Source organism: Cavia porcellus, unplaced genomic scaffold, assembly GCF_034190915.1.
Source record: "Cavia porcellus strain 051 isolate PalLab524CR breed Dunkin Hartley unplaced genomic scaffold, mCavPor4.1 scaffold_15, whole genome shotgun sequence".
NCBI classification, from domain to species: Eukaryota; Metazoa; Chordata; class Mammalia; order Rodentia; family Caviidae; genus Cavia; species Cavia porcellus.
Window position 1 is genome coordinate 9,651,873 of NW_026947498.1, and position 25,063 is coordinate 9,676,935.

The window sequence follows — 25,063 nt, forward strand, 5'->3', positions numbered from 1 at the left end:
TCCAGAGTAGTGCGATTACGGAAAGGGGCTCCTGTATCCCGCTCCATCTGGGCGCTAATCAAGACATCTTTTTGGTAAAGTGTGTGCCTTAGAGTAATTGCATTTCACACCCGGGCTGTGCAGGGCACCATGCAGCCTCCCGGCACTCTCCTCAGAACACCTCCGAGGCACCCCCAAACCACACCCTGACATTTACGAAACACTGTCAAACAGTGTGTTTAGAAGCTGGGGACTGTCCACACTTCTCAACACTGATCCTCAATGGCCTCCCAGGAGATCTGTGGTGAAGCCCGGAGTTCTACAGCAGATGGGTTAACTGCTGGGCCGTGCCTCCTGCTGCCCTCTGCACTTTGTGAGGCTCTCCACTTGCCTGCTCCTAGTGCTGGTGCCTGCCCTCTAGGCTACTGTGTTATTTTTGCTGTTCTGCTTAGAATCCAAGCGCCTCACCTTGCCTTTCCCCACCAGAGCTATGACCACACTGATGCATGCATAGGTCAGCCGATGGGAGACCCCCGCTGTCCTCGTCTCCCTTGTCCAGGGGTCCCTGTAACTCAGTGCCTGCCTTAGGAGGGTGGTGTCCAGGGACCATCCTGGGACAGCCCCCTTCCTGCTGGCCTCTCCTGCTGGACACTAGCATTTTATAGTTGTGCCTTGTGCAGAAAGTGAGACACCATACCAGACATGGCTTTCACCCCCTGGGGTTAGTCATTTTTGTCTGCTCTGTGCTGGGGAATAAAAGGCAGAGGCAACCCAGAGGAAGAGAGCTGTTGGCATGGCAAAGAAGGCCCATTCCCGAGATGTGCCAAGGGCAAAGTGCTGGGAAATCAGCTGGCCATCGGGCTGTGCCCTCACACTTTGTCCGAGCCTAATGAAAACTGCTCCAATCATGAATCTGAAAGACTCAGGAATTTGCAGTAAGGAAGGGAAGGTAGGGTGCCCAATTCCATACCCCTTCCTCCTGCCCAGATTTAAGGTGAACGCCCTAGGGTGCATTCCATCTAATGGGCTGCGCCAATGATTCTGCATCATGTACCAGAGGCATTGTTAAAACTCACAGCAGTGTTTTCTTCTTTTTTTGTTTTTAGCAGTGTTTTCTTATTAACCATTTCTGTTTGCTCACAAGAACTTGGCAAGGTCTTGCAGAGAAAAGAGCACCCTAAAACCCTATCCCAGAACTCTAGAAGGTGACACTCAGGTGGCAGTGGGTCAGGATTAGAAGAAGAGACAGACTCATCTGTCTGTCACCATGAGAAGCTCTACCTTAAAAGCAAAGCAGAGATAGAGGCTGTAGGGGGCCTTTCTGGGAAATGGACCTTTGCCTGTGAGCCCTGCCCCTCTGAAATAATGATCCGTGACACAAATGATCACTGGTGACACAGACTTTTCCAACCCACTCAGGGAAAGAATCAGCAGACCGGGAGTTGAGGGTGACAGGTGCCTAACTTTTAAATGTCCAAAGCCCCCTGGAGAACTGCCCAGTTAAGAGATGACCCAAGCAAGGCACAGATCCTCACCGTGGTTTTGCTGCCCCCAATGAGGTCCACATTGTCACAGGTGTGTTCAAGCTGCTTAAGCAAACACAGTTTAGGATCCAAACCCAGAACAAGGAAATTCAAGTTCAAGACAAATATCGGGGAGGTCCTTAATGTATGCTGCTGATCATGGGGCAATGTGAGGTGGTTTCAATGTGTGGTCCATGTTTGATTGCTAGAAACTATTAAAATGTTTCCATCCATGGCATGCTTGACAGGCAACCTAGTTAGATGAGCATAATAGAACATTGTTTATGTAAAAAAATTAAAAAGAAAGAAAATGGGACTCAGGCAGGGCAACCAACCTATATTCTCTTTCTGAGCGCTTTACTAATTTTAGAGCATAGCGACCTCCTAAAACTCAAGTCGTCCACAAGTACTACTTTTTAGATCTGTAACCTTCTGCAGGAGTTCAGAAACCACATTTTGCTTTTATGATGCCCTGGTTTCCCCCAACTTCTGCACCCTCTGACATGCAAGGTTATAATGTGTGTCACTGTCAGGACTCGAGTTCACAGTAGCCTGGCCCTTATAAAAATTTGACCCCCAGGTCAAGTGATCAACTCCAGGATTGCTAAAAGTGTCCTCCTTTCTAAGGCACAGTTACCCGAGGGAGAGCAAGCCCGTGTTGGCCCCAGTAAGCCTAGGTCACGGGGCAGAGCCAGGCCCAGAGTGCCAGGACTTGGCATAAGCTATAGAGCAGAATCAGCCTGTGCTATAGTCACTGTCTCTCTCCTCTGATGGAAACGAAGTTATTATTTTAAACTTGCCTTTGAATGAATTTATGTTCTCCAACTGGTCAATTCCAGAAGGTGACTTCCTAAGAAATTGTCCGCATGGGCCTGGGTTAAAGGTAGGCTGCCAGGAAAGGCCCTCATTTTCTGTGTGCTCCTGTACTTTCTGCTCTGCGAATCAACTGGGATGTTCTCTTTTATTAAAAACCAAAAAAATAACTCAATCTTCACGAATCTGAAGCAGAAATGCTCATGCAGGAGCCTGGATCATTTAGACTTGGGTAGACTTGGAGTAAAGATGTCCCCAGCACTAATGCCAGGAGCCCACCCAGAAGTGGGGAGCCACCAAAACCTGGGGACCCTAAGGCTTCCTTGCCTTAGGTGACGGATGGCCAGGCCAGCTAAGATGGCATCAGAAGCCCACACTATCAACTCTTTGATGCCACGGTGTGTGTGTGCTTCTTCTCCTGCTCCCCTCCCCTCCATCCTTTGCTCCCCCATCTCTCTCCTTCCTTTTTCTTCTCTGTATCTCCCCCCCTTTTCCCCTCCTCCTCCTCCTCTTCTTTCTGCCTTAGCTTCTGAAAACTGCCATCCTGTCCCAGTGCCATGCTTGTCACAGCAGAACTAAGGAGCAAAGAGTCTCAGTGTTGGAAAACGAGAGCAGGGAAATGCCCCAGCAGTGGTGACCCCAGGGCAGCTGCACAGCTGGGGACAGACAGGGGGAGCTGGGGACAGACGGGGGCAGCCGAGGGCAGCAGTGGACCCCACCTGGACCTGGCCCACCTGCTGCATGTGGCCCTTCTGTGTGCCCCTGGGGTTCTCAGGTCCAGGCATCTTTTGAGGAGCCTTTCTTGTGTGTTTTATCCCAGCTGGCATTTGCACATGCTGGTGATGGAGGTCCTATTGGGCCCTCATAAAAACTGAAAAGCAGATTTATAGCCCTGGCGAACATGGTTTCTTTATGAGGTCACTTCCATTTCACAGGGAAGCGGGCTGCTGGAGTGTACAAATAAAAGCCGAGAGGGAAGCACAGCAAGGTCGAATTTGCCGCCCTAAGTGGCTTTCTGTTTTCTTGCTTTTTGTACTTTTTTGGTGTGTGCACAAGCAACTTCCCCATAAAAAATAGACAAAATATTCTATTTTCCTAAACTAGAGCGTCAGGCGGATAGCAAGCTCACTGGCCAGGAATGTGAGTCCTCCTAGGGAAAGAAACTTCCGGGTGTGAAACATAGGGGGCGCCCCAGGCTCTGCAGCGCCTGGGCCTGAGTGGTGCCCTCCCTCATGTGCCAGGTGCCCCCAGTGGTGGGCCACCTTCAGGCATGGGCTGTGATTCTCAAAACCTCCCGATCCAACCCAGGGTGGCTCTTCCAACCCCCTGCAGATCAGTGGCCCGTCTCGCAGCAGTGTGGCTTGCTCCCCTGCAGTGCTGACTTGACTCAGAGGGTGGAAAGGCTCCACAGGGCAGAGGACCACAGGGCAGAGATTACAATCCTGATCCCATCATCTTCCTGGGAGACTTGCATAGACTTTGGAGCAGTCAAGCAGGAAACGTAAGCCTGAGAATCTTAGGAACGCAGCCTGGATCAGAGGGGTATGGATGTGGTATCACAGCTGCTTTATAATCTATGGCTGCCCAGTACAAGTTCTTGGTTTTTTTTTGTTGTTGTTGTTGTTGTTTTGGTTTTTTTGTTTTGTTTTGTTTTTTGGTTTTTTAGCCTGATGTCCACTACCCCTGGACCCTCCCCTTAAGATGAGCACCTCCACTGCCTTCTCACTAATGCACCTGGCTGTGCTGTCCCCCACCTTCCCGCAGCCCCCAGGGTCAATGCCCGCACTCCTGGGACACTGCCCTCAGGAGACACAGGTCTGCTCTTTCTATTCCCAACAGTGTTCTTCTCACCCAGCCCATCTTGAAGCATTCAGAGACCGCACCAGGGCTGGGCTCTCCCTGCCCTCTCCCAGCCTCGCCCTGAGTAAGAAGGGAGGATCTGGGGAGTCAGAAGGGGCTCCAGGAGAGATATCACCCGGCCAGAATCTCAGAGGGCAAGAAATGTGTGGAATGGAGACTGAGACTGGCAGGGGGTGGGGGGGCCTGCAGCTGTGCCAGGGCGGAAGAGCAAGGTCTGGAGGATGTTTCCTGGGGAACAGATGGCGGGAGGAAGGGAGAGTGCTCAGCATCTGCTTGGCTCTGTGTGCACTAGGAAAGGTGCTGTTCCAACCAGAATGGGAACCGACAGGATCAGAAGGAAGACAGGGAGGGAACGGGACAGAGAGAGGGGGGGAGAGAAAGAGAGGAAAAGAGGGCGCTCAAGCACTTGACAAAATAGTCTTCTTGAGTTTAAACTGTTTTGTTTCTTCCAAACCTGCTAGGTAGTGGCCACCAGCCAGCCAGGCACTCGCCATCTCTGAGGGAGGGGAACGTGTTCCTTTTTGCGAAGCTGACAGAGAGCAGTGACATAGGGGCTAAGTGGGAAGCATTCCAGTGCTGTCATAGCAGCCCCGTGTAGCTGTTCAGAAGGGATCCCCTACCCCACCACCACTAGAAATGTCAGGAGAGGGGACCCAGCTTACTCAGGCCCTGGGCAGGGACCTGAAAGGACACCCACTTATTTTTCGAGACAGATTTTCCCAGACAGAGCCCTAAGACCTATGTGCATGGTCTCTAAGCACAGGCTCCTTGGAGGTGCTAGGTGATAACAGTCTCTCTCCATGGAAACGGGAGACTGTGGGCCTCGCTGATGCTGGCTTGTGAGTACCCAGAAGGGGCAAAGCTGCTGAGGCCTCGTGAGATGGGCTGAGGATTCGGGATCCCTGCTGTGGCTGAAACTGCAGGTGTCGGGTGCAGTCCTGCAGTGGCTGTGCTGGGTGCCAAATCGAGAGAGGAGAGTGAACTTTAGGAGGCTTGGAAAGGCTGGATGGAAGAAGACAAAGTTCAGTCAGGGTCTTTGTCAGCTCTCCCTGTCCACTGGAAGGCTCGCTTGCAGCACACAGGGGCCTGTGCTCTCAGTTCCGGGCAGGGGAACATAGAAACAGGGACCTACGAGCTCAGCCCCACTGAAGAAGGATGATAAGAAATCATGGCTCTTTCCCAAGCCAGGTTTTATCTAGAAATTTTGCTAGATAGTTGGGAAGATTAGCAGATATAACCTGGGGAGAAAGGAAGTGGAACCAAGCGAGGGGACCAGCAGCAGGGTGGAGGACAGCCAGGGAAGATGGTTCCAGGAGGTGTCAGTGGGGACAGGTAGAGGACACCAGGGGTTCCGGCAAAGGAAGTTGCCGGAAAGAAAAGTAGCAAAGGAAGTTGCATGTCACCATAAATCTATGTGCAGCCTCCTGTCTGCTGGCAACCAGGCTACACCCAAGTGGTAACAGAGGAGGGACCCAGAGAGTCACCATGGAAATGGGGAGCCACTCAGGGTGGCCACGTCAGCTGCCGGTGCTGAGGTCTTGGGAGCCCAGAGAACCAAGGTGCCAAGGGCCTGCTGGGTGCAGGCAGTGTGTGGAGGGAGCTGCATCTGCAGAGCTCATGGGAGCAGTGTCACCGGGGTCTCTGCAGAGTCACAAGCACAGGAAACAGAGAGAGGCTCGGTGGCCACCAGGGAGAGACAGTGGGACTGGCCCAGGGCTCCTGGTGGCCTAAGGTGCACACTCACAGTGAGGACCCTCTGAGAAGTTTGAAGCGCAGGCGTGACTCAGGGAGATGGGACCCAGGTGTTCCCCCTGTTAGCAAGCAGAGAGGGTGGGGCGGTAGAGGCTGGCGGAGGGGCGCAGGCTGGAACCGAGATGGGTGCAGAGCTGCAGAGAGAACAACAGGTCCGGATCCTATGGGAGGTGTAAGACGGTCAGTCCTTCAGGCGCTTGCTGGATAGCAGTGGCCACCCGCAGGAGTGCCCGGTACCCCAGCTCAGCCCCCTCCAAGGCAGGCATGTGGTAGCATCCTTCAGAGCTGAGCCACCGGGCAGGATCCCAGGAAGGTGATTTGAAAAGTTTCCATTGCCCTTAAGATTCTATGGTTCCAAGATTTTGACAAAAAAACTGTACTGACTTGTCTCAGATTCTCGTCTCACCTTCTCTGAGAACATTCTGTCATTTCCCCCTATCACTCTTCACGTATGGACACGAATCACCCACCGTGCTCTCCTCACAGCGCTCTGTGGGACTGGGTTCTGATAGCCTCTGAACGGTGTGGCCCGGTGTCCTCCCCCTCAGACCGCTCAGCTCTCCGCCCATGCTTCTGTGTCCCTGCCTCCTGGGTGCCCAGGCTCATGCTGTGAATTCCTCCTCTTGTCCTGATCCTGGATGCCTTCCACGCCATCTGTTGTGTCCCCTCCACCCCAGCTGGGCTGTGCACCTGGCAGGTTAGGGAGCCACCTGCACACCCAAGCCTCGCACCCTCTCACCTGGACCCTTGTCTTCAGGTCCCAGAACCCAAATGCCCCCCTCCTTACCTCCCTTTGGCCCAGGTAAAGCTTTCAGACGATAGTCAGCACAAACTAGCACAGTCACCTTTTGAGCCCAGAAGGCCTTGGCCACCCCATCTACCACTACCCTGGCATCTTCTCCTTCTAGGGATCTGGGGAGACTGACCACCTTGTCCATTCCTGGACAGTCTCATTATCCCAGCACCAGGAACTCTTTCTGAGGAACACCCTGCTCACACAGGTCCGAGGGCTCGTGTTCCTTCCATGTGGGAGTCCCTCTTGCTTCTCTTTCCAGGTGGGCCCACCCTGGCATCCTTGTCCTTAAGGATCTGGCCCTGACCCCCCTCCAGGAGGAAGGAGGTAGTGACAAGCCTGTGACTCTCACAGGCTGGATTTGAGTTCCCACTTGGATGCTGAATTATCAGCACTACCCTCCCTTATCCACCCCCCCACAGCGGGTGTGATTGTCTCCCGCAGAGGCTGTGGCAGGGGTTGAGCCAGGCGGTGTGACCCCAGCCTGCCCCTGCCAGGCAGACTCCACCCTGTCCTTTCAAACTCCAGCTCCTCAGCTTATTCAAAGCTGAATGAAAAAGTTGTGTCTGGAATAGGACTTTTTCTTAAAACTTCAAGTGAAAGCAAGGGAGGGCGTAACAGCTAGGACAGGAAGAAAAGGGACAGGCTCAGGGAAGGGTTCGCCAGGGCGGCTTTGGTCACCCAGGCCTGCGGAAGAGCTTGACCGCAAGGAGGGGGCCAGCTACTGGGGACAGAAGACGGGCAGGTAGGGTGGACCCTTGGACTCCACACTTCCCTGGAGATTTGGTGTGGAAATATCTCAGGGCCAGAGAGCAGGACGGGCCGAGGGTAGTCAAGGTTTGCGAGGGCGGAAGGCAGGTGACGGGGAGGGGGCCCTACATCCAGCTGCAAGCCAAGTCTCCTTTGTGCTCCTGGGAGCCTTTCTTTCTTTCTCAGAGCACTGTACTAGACTAGTGGTCACTGTGTGGTTGCTAAGTGGGGCTAATTAGTGTCCAGCTGCTGGCAGTGTGTGTGCATGTGTGTGCGTGCCCACGTTAAATATATGTGTGTTAAACCATGCAGGAAGAGAAGAAATTCTTTCTATTTACTTTGTCTTTGCAGATAAATATAAAGCCCCAGACTGGGAAATTTAAGGCTATTTTGCTTCCTTTGCTTCGCCATGTGGGTGGAGCAGACAGGACCTGTTTGGTTTCCCAGCCTGAGCCCATCTGTGCAGAAAACTGAGGCCCTATATTGAGGTCACGACAGGAACTGGGGGGCTGAACTGAGGAACGGGACTGCAGTCCTTTGGGTGCCTGCCTCCACAGGGTGGCAGGGTTTCTCCATGACGTCCACACCCGCAGTCATCCCCATGTGAAATGGCCCTGAGGATGAGATGCTAGCGCCCTGGCATCCACCCTCCCTCACCCCGGAGCCACACACATAGCTTGGGCCCAGGGTGAAAACAGTTTCCTCCCAGCCAAATCCACTTCCAGAAAGTTCTTTTCGTTGAACAGGATTTTCTACATCAGCTCTTTTCAGAGAGCTGTGAAAAAATAAACGAAAAACAAGGTTTTTGTGTTGGAAGAAAGGAAACATTCATTTTTTGCTAGGACACAATGCATAAAAAGAATAAATTATATTTGAAGAGAAATAAGAATTTCAAAATAATGCCACCAAAAAAAAGGATAGATTTCTTTCTTCATAGTATTTGTATGCAGATTTCTTGTGTTAGGAGTGGCAACCAGGTCTAGCAAACAATGTGCTCAGAAGAGAAAAGTGAAATTTTATTTCTGAGTTAGAAATAAGCATTTTAACATCCCCAAAGCAGTGATTATTCCAGTCACACAATTCTCTGACCAACCCGGTAGTGGAGAATGCCGTAGAAATGCCGTTTCAAAATGGTCCCGAGTCATAAGCTTCTTAATGCTAGCATTTTGGTAACGAGGGGTGGGTTTGTGCCACACAGATGACTCCCTTCCAGAATGTTAACTTCCGACTACTAAACATAAAATTGGGTTTTGTAGAGCGACAAATAAATAGATTGTAATAAAAGCTGTCATAGGTGTCTGTGATTTTATGGCCACAGGTAGCAGTGGTACCTTTCTATAATAAATAAAAGATATAAATTGTGCCCTGCAGGAGAAACGAGGAATCCACAAACCCCCGGTCATTAGCAATGGTCTGGCTATGCCATTATATATATAAATCCCTGCTGTCAAATGATTGTGGAAAACATGTTATAAATGTCTTAAGTGAGCATTAACGAGTTATTATCACATACTAACACTAAGTTTCTTTCCCCAGATGCCAAGAGTTTAGCTGAAATGCTCATGAGGTAAGAGCTTCACCCAGCTATGGGTTCCCATGTCTATAAAACAAGCAACTTCTGACTTGCCTTGATGATTATCTTGGTGCTGATAATTTGAAACTTGTAGCACATTCCACTCTACCCTGTGATTTCCATTTCTTCCTCAAAACATCCATGTACTGCCTAGTCCGCTATGTGGACACCAGATACCCATTTTACGTCTCAGGCAGCAGTGCCTGCCTAGGTGTTCCCCTGTGGGCTGCCCCCGGCCAGCAGCACACTTCCCATTAACTGGGGATGTAAAATCGCTTGTTCTGCTACATTATCTTTGAGCTCCAGCCTTCCTGCTAGCTGTTTGCCAAGCTCAAAGAGAACCACAAAAGGAAAAGTACCATGTGTGGGGATGTTCAAAGGCAGAGGCCGCTGGACAGAGACCCTCTTAGCCCTCAGCTCCTGTGGGGTCCTCTGAGCCCCCAAATGGCCCTTGCCAGCCGCATGGCCTTTATCTCTCCACTGTCCAGCTGCAAAGTCATGGCCTGAATGTGTGGCCCTCAGATTGGGAACGGCCTGCACTGCAGTGGCCCAGCAGTAAATGTCCAGCAGATGAGGTAAATAGCAGTCATGGAGTGAAGGAAAATTCACAAGTGCCAACAGCAGAGGCTCACGTCCACAGCTTCACTTTTAAACGTCCACAGGGCTGGATAGACATTGACAAGGAGAGAGGAGCGTGTCCCCGCCATGTCCTCAGACTCTGTCTGTGTCCTGCCTGGTCCCTTTCCTTCAGTCATTCAATTTCCTTACAGGGTCTGGCCTCTACTCTGGAGCACTGTGAGAGGGAGACTGTGCACGTGTGGATTCCTGGACTAATGTGTCACTGCTCCCTGGTATTTTAAAGTCTTTGTAACGCAGTATAATGACCAAACGAAAGGCAAAATAGGAAAATCAGGCCAGGAAATAAACACACAAGATGTCCAGGGTCCACCCTGATGGTGACATTGACCTGCCACTTGGCGCTGATGGTAGTTGGCTCTTCTGTCTCCCCGTGTGCACGGACTGTAAATAGAGAGCATGCTGTGTGACCTGCCAGGAGCCCGCCCACCTCGCCAGCATCTCTGCATGTGGAGGCAGAGGCTGAGTGCCACTGGTGTCCAGGTTACTTTCCCAGGGCTTCCTTGAGACACTGTGCTCTTGGGCAGTGTGAGCCATGGTGAAACAGCGCCACAGGGGAAGCAAGGTGACTCCAGGATGCTCGGGTCCAGGGACGCAGTGAATACTGACATCTTTTCCGTGGTTAGGAAGGAGACAGGCACTTTGTTCTCACACATGGTGGGCATGGGGGAAGAGGGGCAGGCAGGGACAAAAAAATGCATTGGGGCCTTGCTGGATTTGGGTTTTCATAAGCACCCCATGGCAGAGTCCATCAGCGGGCACCCATAGGGCAGAGGAGTGACCCACGCACAGTGGGCAGGGAGACGCTTCCTCCAGGATGGGTGCTTATCTCCAGCCAAAGCTTGCACTGGGAAATCTGCATGCAGTGGCTTGAGGCCACGCCTTCCCTAACCTCTGTGCCCCTCTGCTAAGAAAGCAAGGGGACGCCTTTGTCACATGCTCCGCTTCACAGCCACACACAGGTGTGCTTGCATGGAGCACAGCTGGTAGAACATCTGGAAAACAAAGAAGTGAGAGTCATTTAAAATTAGATTTCACACAAAGTTTGCATTTTCAGCTCCTCTTCAAATCACTGTGGCCACGTGAGCATAGCTGGGTAAGCAAGCAGCCTGAGGCTGTGTGCACAGCCCTGTAGCCTGGGCATGACTGGGGTTCACTCACACACTAATCTGCCCTGCAGGCCTCCTGTAGCTTCCCAGACTGGAGAGAGCTCTGAAGCCGCTGTCCCTCTCCTGGGCTCTGCCTCCTGGTCCAGCCTCATCCTCTGTCCACACCCAAAGCATACATCACATCCCTGTCCGAAGGCTACAAAACCCTGATCTCCATTTTCTGCCATGTTCCACATTTGTTCATGGAGGATGGCTGGCTCTCCTCTTCTCTCTGTGTCCTGGAACACAGCCTTGCCCCTTCATCCCGTCCCTGAGTAAGACAGCAAGGGAGAAAACATCCGCTCCATTAGGAAGGCAGTTACTGCGGTGAAGGTCACCTGGTGATACGACAGGAATTAATAATGGCCTCCTCAGGTGACAGCTACCCAAGTGAAACTAGGAAAACTGAAACCAGTAATCACCAGCCCTTCAGAGGGCTCCAATGGTTTTCCTCCAGAAGGTGAAAGTGATGGGGATGGAAGTGAATTTCCAAGCTCCTTGGAGAGGTGGGATTAATTTAGAAACAGAAGCAAAGCCTTCAGTCACAAAGGGTTGGTTCAGCCTAGGTGTGACAGCTTCACTGCCAGGCAGCCAAAGAGCAGGTCACTTAATATACTGCGGTGCCTGAAAGGTGAGGTAGTCCGGTCCAGCAGTGCATAGAAGATCTCAGGTCACTGGCCCTGATCCTTGCTGCTCTTCCCTCTGCATGGCTGAGGACTTGGTAGCCTGGAGCAGGGAAAGATGAACCAGAAGCCTACATGCTGGGCCCAGTGAGCAAGCCATCTTCCACTCCACAGCCCATTAACCTGGCCTCCAGGAGAAGCCCACGCTGCCCCTAGCTCCGCTGTCCTGTGAGGGAGGCGGATAGAGAGCTTCACTTCAACTCACGCCCCGCCAAGAATTCGTATCTGGCAGTGGGATTAGCTGTGTGAGGCAGGAAAGGCCTAGGGACAAGACAGACTCCTGGGCCCCAGAACCCCTCCAGGGACTCCTCACTCTGCATCCTGCCACACACTGGGCCTCGGGCTCCAAGGTATCTCTCCATTTCCCCCAGGAGGGACCCAGAGAGAGACTTTGCCCCTCCCCCACATAAAAGGTTCCCTTTCCTATGTTTAAATGAAAAAAGGTTTCCAAATAACACACTGGCCTCGGAAGAGCCGGCAGAACTCACCAGCACATTTGCAGTGCCCAAGTTCAGTCAGAGTATTGTAGGCAGAAGGAAGATCACCACACAAGAAATCAAAATGCAAAGAAATCACCATGCAAGAAATCAAAATGTTCTTTATTTTATAGAGCATTTAAAATAATTTACCTTTTTGGTATATATGTATATATTTACATTCATGAAATGGAAGTACCTTTCCAGGTGGAAGGATGCTCATACTGGGGAGGAGGGTGGGTTGTGTGCCTTTATTAGATTTTTGCTCCTCAACTTCAAGAAAATAATTGCAGTGACCACAAATAATGTGTTGCCTGAGTTGGGAAAACACCACCCCTGGCACCCATCCATAGCTTCCCAGCGCTGCCCTCTGTATCGACACCGGACAATGAGTAGACGGTCAGAGACTGGGTTTCATTGGTAGCTAATGCATTTAGTAAGACCCTCTGCTGTGTAAAAGGAGTTTGGGGCCAGGGTGTAGCTCAGTGCTCAAGTGCCTGCCTGGTAAGCATGAGGTTAAAAGTTCAAGCCCCCATACAAGATGATAAATAAGTAAAGGCAATTTTGCTTCCACAGTGGAAACATTTGGAATCTTTCCCCAGATTGCCAATGTAATTTCTTCAAATGTTTCTAAGGTTTATTGCTGTTAGAAAGACCAATTGTTAAAATTTAAAGGTTTTTTTTTAATTTTTATGAGTCCCTGTTTGCAGCCCGTAATGATCCCACTCACCGTGGGAAGTTGGTACATGTGTGTACACAGACTGTTACACTTTTCCAGGATCAGCCTTCAGTTTAGCAAATGCAGCTGGTTAATGACATAGCTTAGTCCCCATACTTTGGGGACGTGTCACTGAATCTCACGGTATCCCCTAACAACACGATTTATTTAACCAGTGTTTACTGAGTGCTTCATTGTGCCTCATGCCTCGTACTGTTTTTAGTCCTGGGGAACCACAGTGAGTGTAGCCAGGGGCAGTGTGTGTTCCACCGGGAGAGACAGAGAATGAGATAAATCAATTAAATATCTCTGATGAGCTCAGAGAGTTATGAGTGCAGGGGAGACCAAGTCAAGCAGAGAAGGGGAAGGGGTCAGGAAAGCACCCACCGCAGGTAGCCAGGCAGGCCGTAAAGATGGTGCCCGAGCCACATCCAGAAGGAAGTGGGGAGCCCACCACGCATTGCTGGTGCTCGGTGCGGACCGCGTGGGTGCTGCACACAGAGGACCAGCCAGGGCACCGCGAGGGGCTGCTGACAGCCGGTGCTTGGAGTGCAGGGCGGCATTCCCCTCCCCTTTGCTGCCCTGTGCATGGGGTGCCACCATTGCAGTCCACCTTCGCGTGGCTTGGGGCGCACAGCAGTTACGCAGGCGCTGCCCGTGATCCCAAGTGGACCGTTGCTGCTGGGGACGCAGAGCCTGCACCGGCGCTCTGCATTTGACAGAGCAGCCGCCCCTACCCCCATAACTATTCATGACAGCAGTGGGACCAGCTCAGCTATTTAAGGACGAACTCAAGTCCCTGGTGAAGTTTCTACAGGATCTTTCCGGCACTCACAGAGGAGGGGCTCCACCTTTGTTTTTGTGGAAATAGAGTCAGCTAAGCATGACATAAATGTAGGACTCCCCCCCCACCAAGTGCTTTACATTTTCTACCAGTATTTGAATCTCGGGATTCTTTTCCCTTTTTAACCACAAACAAAAGGTCAGGTTAGTTAAGTAAGTCATACAGAAGAGCATAGAAACCAGCTGGAAAATTAGGCCAAAACGCTTGAATGTGGGCTTTTCATTACCAGCCTGATCTAGGCACCTAACCCAGTTACTCCTCAGCAGGGAGAAATCTGGTTCATAGTCAAAGCCCTGGGAGAGAAGCGCACCTTTCAGAAGCTGCCTTGTTCATGGGAAAGTGAGTTCATGCACGGAGAAAGGTACTCACAGTCCGCTCAGGGCGCCAGGCAGGGACTTCAGCACACAGACAGGCACAGGGCTACCTGGGCGACTCCCTGTGGTAAGGGTCCGTCCACCGCTTTGTGCCGAAGCATACGAGAGGGTCTGAGGAGCCAGGGAGCTACTGGATTGGAGGGAAAGGTATTTGACAAGCAGCAGGGAGGCATCCTCTGACCCCCTCTCAGGTGCAGTCCCGCCCGGGGGTGAGCCTCCAGGAACCCCCTGGAACAGCTTCTGCTGAGCACCAGCTGGATTTATAGTGCCACAGAAAGTCCCAGGGACTCAATTAGCCCAATGACAACCGCTTCCTATGGGTGTCTCGGAACAGGTTCTTTTAACCTCTAGTAAATTCTCGTACCTTGGTGAAGACAGAGCAGCCATCCCCCTCCTGTGGACAGCTTGTGAAGGCCTTGTCTGTGTTTAGGATTTCTGCCCCACACAGAAGTCTCTTGGTTTTCTTCACTGGGGGCCAGAACTGATTACGACCATACCGTGCAGTTTTACCCTGTTTTCATTTCCTTTTACAGAGCAGCTCACTCTGAGCTAATTATCCGGTACACAAATTTTGAGATAACATTATTATGGTGATTGCTTTTTGGTCCTCTGTTCCGGAATGCATGATGCGTTGGGAAGCTCAAGGAAAGGCAGGGATCCTAAAGTGGGTTTCAATCTGTCCCAAAGCCTCAGATCCCTTAGTGCAGCCGCGATGCTACCGCTGACTAGGGGGGCGCACGGTCCCCCCACCTACTCATGTCTGAGTGATCATGCTACTGCTTTTAAATTCACTTTCCGTTTAGCTTTTAGGTGAACAATAGCAATTTCTAAAGATTTCATTGGTAGACATGGAATCTATCGTCATTGACAGTCTGTACTTTCCAGAATCTCCTTTGCTGAAATTTAATAAATACCACTTGAATGAAAGAAACACTTCTCACCCCATGCACTTTTTCCCTCTGCTCTTCCTAAACATTTGCATGGTCAGGTTCATACGCAGCCACATGTGTGCACAATGCCAGACTGAAGGGATCTGATAATGCCTTTTCCTTCTTTTCTTCCCAGTAAGAATACTCGGACCTCAGACACTTTAAGCAAGCAACAGCAGACGCTGAGAATGCACATTGACATACCCAGGGCTCAGCTTTTGATCGAAGAGAGAGACACAATGGAGACCATAGGTAAGGCTCCCTGATCACTACTACCCAACGTGGCTGCAACAACCATACCTTCTCAACCCAAATCCTGAGCCATGGAAAATACTAGATGGGATGTCCTGAATGCTCTGTGACCACAAAACTTAATAGACATTAGCAAGTGTAGAGGCCGATTAGTTTCTATACATCGTAGCGTCACCTTGGATAGGAGTTCTCACTTTTGATCCCTGCAGGTCTTTGCTGGGGAGGTTATTTCTACCGCCCCAAGGAGCAGACATCTATAATCAGATCAATCCCTGTCCTGGAAATCCACTCTCTGCTTGCTTTCCTTGCCAGCTCTGATAAGGCCAGCCTTTGCACAAGGTGCCCCACTTCCCGGTGCCCCTAAATACCTGGGACTTGGGCAACACCCAGACCCCACAGCTGCCGCCACCCAGGTGTGTGTTTGTCCACCCCAGGCTGGGCATCTTGACCCCAAGTGTCTTCCCACCCAATAAGCATGGGAAAGAGAGAATAAGCCCTACACTGAGAGCTCCCCGGGTGCCCTGGTGCTTTTGTAATGAGTTGCAACCAGGTTTATACAGTTGGCTCAGGTCACAGAGGCAGGAGCAGGGCCCCCGTCCCTGCCCAGCCACCTGGGTCATCACCACAGGCTGCTTCCAAGAAGCCATGCAAACAGACCAAGGCAGGGTCTGGGGCTGCCTTTTGCCAAACCATGTTTGTTTTAGAAAGAGTGTGCTGGCCCTGAGCACTGGGGTGGCCTTTCCTGTGATCTGGATGCCGCCACTTGTTTCCTGCCAGGAACAGAGTGATGGGAGGCTGGGTGGGCAGCATGTCCTCCCCTGCCCCACCAGTGGCCACCCTGACCTTATAGCTCCTGCAGTCTGGATGGGTGCCCTGAGCCCTGCAGGCTGACCCAGCTAGTCTTTGTACCCTTAGCACCATGGAGAGCGCCGGTCACTTCTTAAGGGCCAGAGGGCAGAGATCCACTGGCCTGTGCCTGTGCGTCCATCATTGAATTGTCTGCCTCCCCAGGGACACCAGGCAGGGAGGTGATGGCATTTTCTGTTGGGAAAGTAGAATGCTCTGAGCTCCCACCCAGAAGACCCAATATGTATCTGCCATTAATTTCTGGCTAGAAAGAGTTGTTTGCCTCATGCTAAGACAGCTGAACCCTAGACCCTCGGGCCCTGCTTCTATTGGACACCATGCACCTGTGTTATCATTGATGAAAAACCAGTGTCACTGGGTGGCTCTGGGTGGCGACCCCAGTTGTAAGGAACAGTCTCCACACCAAGGCCAGGCTTTTGGGGGTTCAGGTGACCACTGCGGGCTCCAGGCTCCACACCCAGCCCTGGTGCCTGCTGCAGCACCCCTGGGATGCTCATAGACATCTTGGCAGCCTGTCCCGTGCTTCTCTGCCAGGAAATTGGATTCTGACTTTCAGAGATTTCCCTTTCCTGCCAGAGCCCGAGGAGCTGGATTTTGTGTGGCTCACTGTGTTCAGGGCTTTTTTGGGCACAGGAGCCTCACTGTACTACTTATGGCTTTCACCCCCGTTCCGGTGAGGGGGTGCTGCCACCTGTCCCGGAGACCGATAAACTCACGCAAGCATCACCCCGGGCTCCAGTCCTTGGAAACGGATGGGGAATCTGATGTCCTAGCCAGAGATCCTCTGGGGGTAAAAAGGCTCTTCAGGAAGTAGAGAAAATATCACAATAAAATCATAATTCAGATCCTGAGATGACCAGTGATGACCCACAGCTTGGCGGCTGCACCCCCTCCCAGCCCTGAGGCAGGCAGCACTCCTGGAAGGCAGGCTCCTCAGCCCCGCCGGCCTTCTGGTGCCCACAGCACTGCTGGCAGTCCAACAGTGGGGCATTTTTGGAGAGTGGATTAAAGCATGCACTGGAGTAATCAGAGCTCAGAAGAGGTAGAAGGACAGGAACATTCCTCCGAAAGCAGAGTAATTGATGTCTTTGAAAACTAACACTTTGTTCCTGTGATTCCCCTCCAAACACCTGCAAGTTAGTATCCAGTCAAGCCCAGTAGAGAGAACCGCAGGGTGGTCCTAGAACAAAGTTCCCTGGCAGCCAAAGCAACCCAGGGAAACCAGCCCTGCCCTCATGGGGAGGGATCTGCAATGGCGGGTGACACCCTAGCCTCTGCAGGTGAGCTTTTGCAGACACCTGAAGTCTGTTAGTCCGCAGCTACAATAAGCTGAGAAGCAAAGCCAAAGAGAGCACGAGCCATCCTGGCATGGCGGCTGCTCTCTGACCCAGGGCTCCGAAGTCCACTCTGGGCACCCGTAGCCTGATTAAATGTGAGTGACCCTCACCATGCAGGGTGTCCAGGCTTCTCTGCAGCATCACACATGGCTGCTGTTGTTGCTGTCAATGTTGCCAAAGGTGAGCCACGGCCAGGGCATGACCGGATGAGGTGAATGCCCTGGCTTCCTGCGCTCTCCTCCTCTGCAGATGACCGCTCCACGGTGCTGCTGACAGACGCGGACTTTGGGGAGGCCGCTAAGCAGAAGTCCCTGACGGTGACTCACACAGTCCACTACCAGTCGGTGTCGCAGGCCACAGGGCCTTTGGTGGACGTTTCAGACGCTCGGCCGGGAACGAGTGAGTGCTCACCTCCAGTGACAAAGTGTGGGTGTTGTCAGCACAGAACACGTTATGCTGTGTCCCTGTCGGGTGGACCTGGGGGAGGGCTTTCCACCCCTGGGCCTAGGAAATGCAGGGCGTCAATGACGTCTCTTGGGAGGGGAAATCCAAGCTCCAAGCTCGGGCTAAGCCACGATTAGAACTGCGTCAATGAAAGCCAATGACTCTTGGTCATGATTTACTAGGAAAACTGCTAGGAATTTCATGTCGGTTTACTGGGGGTTTTGTTTATATTCAACAGCACAACAAAAGGGGATGGTAACTAACATTTTTTTACTGGGAAAGCAAGGTGGTGTCAGAGATGTCACCTGTCTGACACCCCTGCTCAGACCACTCACAAAGCAGACACCATTGGTCCTGTTTGCCTGCTAAGAACTCGGAGCCTCAGGAAGTCTGACAAACAACCCAAGGTTGACATGGAAGCTGGGCCTCGGGGTGCAACTGTAGGTCTGTACGTGGAGGTTTTCTCTGAAACACAGAAGTCTGGTTCAGCTGATCTTCAGACTCTGGTTGGGTTTCAGCATCCATGATATATGCAAATTAATTACTGGGAAGAAATTAAATCCCCTAATACATATCTTGAGCTTATTAATTCGACATCTTGCCTCTTCGTAATTGAAACTGTTCGTCTTTAAACACTGAGAAATTGATGTCTCGCTTCCCATCATTTTGGAAGCTTTGATGTCTAGCTTTTAAATCTCTGTGCACACACTGCAAAAATTCACATTCTCAGAGCAGCGTGTTGTAATTAGGAAAACAAATGTAATTCTGAAGGCTTCTCTTCACAACTCCAGTGGGTGAAGGAGTCATGGTACAGGGTAAGGTTCCTGGGGGAACTGGCTATTCCCCAAATAATGCTGAAACACCCCAGAAGGCCAGTTCATAGCTACTGACGTCCTCTGGGACAGTGTCCTGAAGAATGAGCTTCCCTCTTCTGTCTAACCTTACCCCTTCCTTCCTGGAGAACGTGGAGGGGCGTGCCTGCAAGGAGGCTCGGCCCAGGGCCATGTCTGTGGCCCCTGCTCCTTGGTGGGCTTCGAGGCCTGTGCCGTCTCTCTTCAGCCTCTGCCTTCACCACTGTGCCCACCCTGGTCTGGTGCTCAGCTCCTTCAGGACACTGCCGTGATGGGTTTCTGAGCCACATTCTGCTGTTAACTCAGGAAAGGTAACATCCTGAAGGTCTTCTAGATGGATGCATCCTGGGCTTCAGCGTCCTTTGGCCTACTCAGTGTGGAAGCTTCTGGAAGCAGTAGCTGGAGAGTAGAAACCAGGAAAAAACAGGGTCAGTCCCCCTGGAAGTGTTTCCCACCTTTTACATGTATTAAAATATGACTCTTGCGTTCCATCTTACTGATTCTGGTCTGGTTGGTTTAGAGCAGGGCCCAGGGATTTGCATTGTAAACACCCTCGCAGATGTGCTTCTCTAGATTCCTCATGGAAAAACACCTCCCCACATGTGCTGAAGATGTCCTGAGCGCTCAGGAGGAAGTGCCCACCACACTCCTGTCCCCGACTTTCATCAGTGCAGCGGCACAGGGTTCCACCCGGCCTGCAGACCCACGGCACATCAGTTCCTTCTGCCAGGCACGGTCACGTGTGTGCACCTTCCCTCCAGTGTTCAACGAGGAGAGAGCCACGCAGAACCTTGTCATAAACAGTTAAGCCCGAAGAGTGGGAAGTGGTGTGGAAGCTCTGAGGTTCTGGATGTGTTCCAGGAGGCCCTGGAATGATGAGAAGTGGCCCTGCTGCCATTTAAACTATCGCAGAGACACAGATCTGAGTCAGACACAGAAGCTGTAACCAGCAGAAGAGAGGCTGCGGGCAGGCAGCGCCTGGGACGGGCGTGCGTTTCCCGGCTATGAGGCTGCTCTGCATTGCTGGGGAGGTTTAAGGAGTCATTCGTTCCACATTCAGACATGTGGGCTCTCTTCCTCTGCATGTGTGGCTCAGAACTTGATGAGCGACGCGCTGTGAGTAAAATGCAGAAAGACATCCATTCCATTCCTGTGTTGACGGTCACTGTTGGAAAAGGCACTAAGTCTGTTTTCTGCTTCTCCGTAAGAACTGGATGGAAATGGAGCAGAATGAAGTGAGGGAGCAGTGGGGAGAGGACAGTGAGCAAGGCCACGGTGGATCTGGCCCTTTGGGCAGACCTTCCCAGAGGAGGAGGCCAGAACTGAGGTCATAGGCAGCATACGGGGAGCCCAGGGGTTTCCAGGGTGCTAGCAGCAGAAGCAGCCCTGGGGTGTGGTCAGCAGTTAGGACAGTAGCGCTGTGTTCAGCACCCTGAGCCAGGCTGGGCGTTGGCACTGCATCCCGAGAGCTCCGGGTACCTCCCTGGCTCCAGCCTGGCGGCCCAAGGAAGCCTGCAGCTTCAGAACATGGCTTCTCACTTCGTGATGAGCTCCACAGAACGATGCACCTCGCACCAGGTCAGACTCCTCAGATTCATGTGCCACCAGCCTGGCTGCCTCCCTTCCCCGAGACAGAATTATCATTAATCATCTGCAGAACACCCGTACCAGGAAAAGGTCTCAGGATCATTCGCCATGCCATTAGTGTTCCCAAACCCCAGTGAGTGGTAAGATTCCAGTTTTGTTTAGAGTTAGTAGCAGTGGGTGATTTGCCCTGTGGCAGGCTCAGAAGTCAGAAACGCCCTGAACCTCCTGAAGCCCAGTTCCCCGATGGCTTCTGTGCCCAGAGCTTTTCCACACTGACCAGGGCTCAGCTCTTGGATGGCCCCGCCCAGCAGACCAGGTCTGCTCTCTGCAGTTCGGTTATATTCGGAGATTCATTCATACACTCAGCCCTTCAGCCCTCAGAGCCTGTGTGAGTGGATTCAAACAGACACAAAGCAGAAATACCTAGTAAACTTAATTCCACCTGTTCTGAGCATGAACCAACATTTCCCCTGTGACTTTCCCAGAAATAATGCAGAACCACAGCTGTTTATGTAGCACTGACATTGCTTTAGGTATGATTAGCAACCCGGAAATTATTCCAGGTGCACAGGTGAACATATACAGAGAGCATGCAAACACTGCACCATCTCCTAAAAGGAATCTGAGAATCTTCACTTTTTGGTGTCTGAGGGGAGCCCTGGCCTCTCCCCTTGGATACAGAGGGAGGGCTGCATTCCCTTTTGCTTAGCTATGGTAGAGGTTGCTGGGAGTATGCTTCCACTGCAGGGATTCTTTATTTTTAAGTGGAGCATCTAACATGTGTCATTTGCACACCAAAAGGAGCTATTTGCCAAAGTTGTGTTTCTAAACATTAGAGTCACCTGCCAGAGAGCTGTGACAAATTCTTATTATGAGGACAAATGTGGCAGCAGTGTGCTATTTATCTCTTTTAGTGAAAGCACGGCTCCTGGCCGTGTCTTCGATTCAGCTCCCCGCCCTGTCTTCGGTGGGTGGTGATGCCCTGGGAACTGGGGCTTTGCGGGTGTCCTGCCTCACTAGGACTTGAGAAACCAACTTTGTTCCTTCCCTTTCTTATTGGTCACCCCTAAAGTCTCTTCTTAGAGCGACATTACATCCTCAGCCAGCCACAGGTGTCTCCTAGGACAGGTTCTCCTCCTGTGTTTGCAGGGATTTGCCAACTCTCATACTGAGGATATTTTAAATCAGTGGTTTCTACTTCAAAACACACAAGACCATCATGAGTTGGGAACAACGGGTGTCCGTCTCATCTCTTAGTGATGACTACTTGGAAATCACTCCTGCATGCATTTGTGCAGAGTAGAGAGCGTCCACCAAGTGCTTAGCACACAGTGGTCCCTCAGTGCTGGGCAGCTGGGCTCCAGGCACCCCAGGTAGATGCAGAGGTGCTCAGCCCCTTAACACAAAGTGGCACTGTATTTGTGTACAACCTGCACGTATCCTAGTGACTACTTTCTGTTCGTTTCTCCTTTGGTACCAAGAAGAGAACTCGGGACCCCAACTGGACAGGCAGGCACCGTGCACGTGAGGGCTCTAAATCATGGGTAGATTACTCACGATGCCCAGCGCGAGGGGAGCTGCCTGCAGCCCTTGCACTACCAGGGACCATTGACAGAAGGGCTCTAAAGGGCCAGTGTGGACACGCTTTTCTGGATATTTTTTCTGGATATTTTGAGCCACCGTGTGCAAACCTTTAGGTACAGAGCCAGTGGGCACAGAGAGGAAACCGTGTCCCTGCTGTGCTGGGCAGTGAGCATGCGCAGCTTCCATCCAGGCTCCTCTACCATGCGCCCCCACCTCCTGCCAGCACGATGTTTTCTTGCGTCTGGCTCTGTCCATTTTAATGGTTGGTTTTCTGTTCATGCTGTGAATTGATTTTTGACCCCTCCTAACCAACCCACCTCCTCTACACTGAGTTTTCAGGCTTCTTTATCAACCCCCGGGCTCTCCTACTGCCATCTTCCCAGTAAATTCAAGCTGTACTCTGTGCCTGGCCCAGCACTGGCAGCTCGAGGATTGCAGCCGGGGTACCCTGGTGACCAGAAGCCCAGGGTGCCCAGGGGCTCCACTAGGTTCAGGTCACTTGAGTCTAAAGGAGGTGGGGATGCCACCGGCCTGTGAAATGAAGGGGACAGGCCCACCCACAAAGTCCCCTGGCCAGAGTTAGACAGTGAGCGAGTGGTGGAGCTGTCCTGACTCCAAAGCCCTCAGCCACACACAACCTGTGTGTGTGTGTGTGTGTGTGTGTGTGTGTGCGCGCGCCCAGAGAGCCCTCTAGATCTATGAATTTGCACCTGTGCATCCAACCAGTAGATTAGTTCTTAAACAGCACCGTATAGTACTGTTTGTACTAGAGAATATGAGGACTCCAGAGATGTTTTAAAGTCTATGGGGGATATCCCATGATACATAAGGCAGTTTTACACACACACACACACACACACACACACACACACACACACACGAATTTACAGCATCGGTTATATCTGTATTATTGAGCTCTCTCCCGAGCTGTTCCAGAAGCAGTGCCTGGGGAAACTCCAGTGGCTGCAGCGTGCTCAGAGGCGCGCGTGCAGTGGCCTTGAGAAGTGTTCCTGAGTTCAGGGAGGAAACAGCCTCACCCCGCAGAGTCCTCCCGTCTGTGTGGCAGCTGGTAAACTCCTGTAAAGCGGAGGCATGGAAACCAGCAGCAGGGGATAAAAACAGATTAGATATTGATGACCAGACACAGGACATGTTCTGTAACCTTATTATGCACAAAATCCTCTCTGATCCCGAGTTCTGGATAATTAAAATACCTGATTCAATGGGCAAAAGCAACGCAGCTTTAGACGTGGCGTGGAGAGGCCGGGAGCTATTTTTACCTCTTCCCCTCCAGTGGAAGGGACTGCCTGGCAGACCTGAGGCCCAGTCGCCAAGTTATATTTATACTAGAAAGTTGGGGACGCTGGCAATGCGCTTTCCCTGCAGGGAAACTGAGTTTCAACGTGTGTTTGCTTGGATGGGAACTAGCAAGTTATTCCGAAGACACCACTGCGTGGAACCCAGTTAAGATTTTATTTGAGCTGCTGTTTCAAGCTATCAGAGTTCACTTTAGGTATAAAACTGCGGCTCCAAAAACCTGATTTTTTAAAAAATGTGTCAAGTACCCTCGTACTAAGACAATTTTGACTCTAGAATTCCCGACTAATGCAGAACAGAACTGCAGGCTGTAGTTCAGGAAATTAATATCATGACCTAGATTTTCAGCATTATCAGGCCACTTGTAACGCTGTCCCATCTAGGAAAAAAATGGGGTGGGCACACAATTAACTTGAAAAGGGTCAGAGGTTCGCATAGGGGCTGACTTGTGTGTGACTTTTGGGTAGAATTTTCCAGTCGGGGCCGTCTCAGTGAGGAGGGGGACAGGAGACCTGTGTCCTGCCCAGGGAGAGGACCTCAAGGGAAGGAAACCCAGGGCCATCCAGCTGCGCCCCACAGCCAGGCCAGGAGAAGGCGGTGTCAGAATGATCTACACAGAGGCCACAAGAGCTTAAGGAAGAATAACAATGAAACTCCTCAAAACTTACATAAGGGACTGGGGGATTTTCTGGAAAAGACTCATTAGCATTTAAATAACAAGCTGCACTGATTTAAGCTCCACTTATCAAGTCGGTAGTGCCTGGGTGACGGTTAGCCTCCTGCCCATGACTGCTTTCCTGCACTGCTGAGGTCCCTTTTCCTGGCATTTCCCAGGGGAAACACAATTATTATTCATGCCTTATGCAGAGCAGAGGCCCGGCCCGGCACTCAAGCATAGCCCATTTGCATTCCAATTAAGGTCCAAAAAATATCTCCAGTAAAGTCTTCTGTGGAATTTTGCAAGTAAAGAATGTATCTAAAAGATCGATGCCCCGGAGAGTGTACACCAAGACAGAGGATTCTGATGACCTAAGAAATCTCAAAATGTATCAATTCGGTGCCCTCTGGATGCTCCTCTGCAGCATGTGGAATGATGGATTGGTTCAAAGTCCAGTACCCAGAAACTTTCCAAGAAGAGAATCTTCCGTCCACATGGACAGTCGCTTCACCACTGCCCAGCGTCCATGCTCCAGAGTGGGTTATAAACCAGCCGTGGTCACGCAGACAGCACAGTGCCAACCTTCAGTGGCAGGCAGCAGACAGTAGGGATCAGAAGGCAGAGCTATATGTCAGGCACCACTTTTGTCACCTGATAGCTGTGTCACTGTCTTCGGGATACTGGATGAAGTAACCTGAGGCTGGCAGAATTCCTTCAGGAAACTGGGTTCCGGAGATTCCTGTCGCTCTGTGGCTGGATCTTCGAGCCCTTCTCCTGAGAGCAGCTTGCTAAGCAGCTCAGCCCCATCACAGTCAGGCCCTCTGGGTTTTGCTCCTTTGAAGTCACTGCGCTCACGCTGAGTGGAGAGGAGCCTGCTGGGTTTGGAAGAGGCCTGGCCACATTGAAATGTAACACAGATTCCTTTTTGAGAAGCAGAGAATTCACTTGGGGAACAGACTCATGTGGGGCCATCAGCTGCCTTCAGGCTGGGGCCTGGAAATGTCATCTGGGGAACTGAATGTGTCCCCTTTGCCACTCCAGGCACCTGAATGCCTTGCAACCCAAAGTTCCTGTTCTCAGCACTTCAGAGTTGAGTTTGGTCCTCGCTAGCCCCTGGCTGCCTTCGCTCCTAGATTCAGAGCAAGCAACACCTACCCAGCAAGCAGGCTTTGCACACAGACCTCTGCATCTGGGGGGCAGAAGCATGTGACACCCAAGGGTCATCTTAACCTCTGTTCTCCACATTCCATAATCCAAATCATCTTTGTCATCGTGTAGACCGCACCATGGGGAGATGGGCTCCCCCAGTGAAGGC

General features: G+C 51.6%; 1 protein-coding gene across 1 annotated transcript in view; it reads left to right on the plus strand.

Moving 5' to 3' along the window:
- Nucleotides 1-25,063, plus strand: part of Dscam (DS cell adhesion molecule) — a 549,020-nt gene that overhangs the window by 506,189 nt on the left and 17,768 nt on the right. Inside the window, exons 28-30 of the mRNA XM_063224581.1 lie at nucleotides 9,007-9,037; nucleotides 14,988-15,103; nucleotides 17,557-17,733. Of these exons, the coding sequence (XP_063080651.1) occupies nucleotides 9,007-9,037; nucleotides 14,988-15,103; nucleotides 17,557-17,733 (324 nt within the window). The remainder of the gene's footprint in view (nucleotides 1-9,006; nucleotides 9,038-14,987; nucleotides 15,104-17,556; nucleotides 17,734-25,063) is intronic.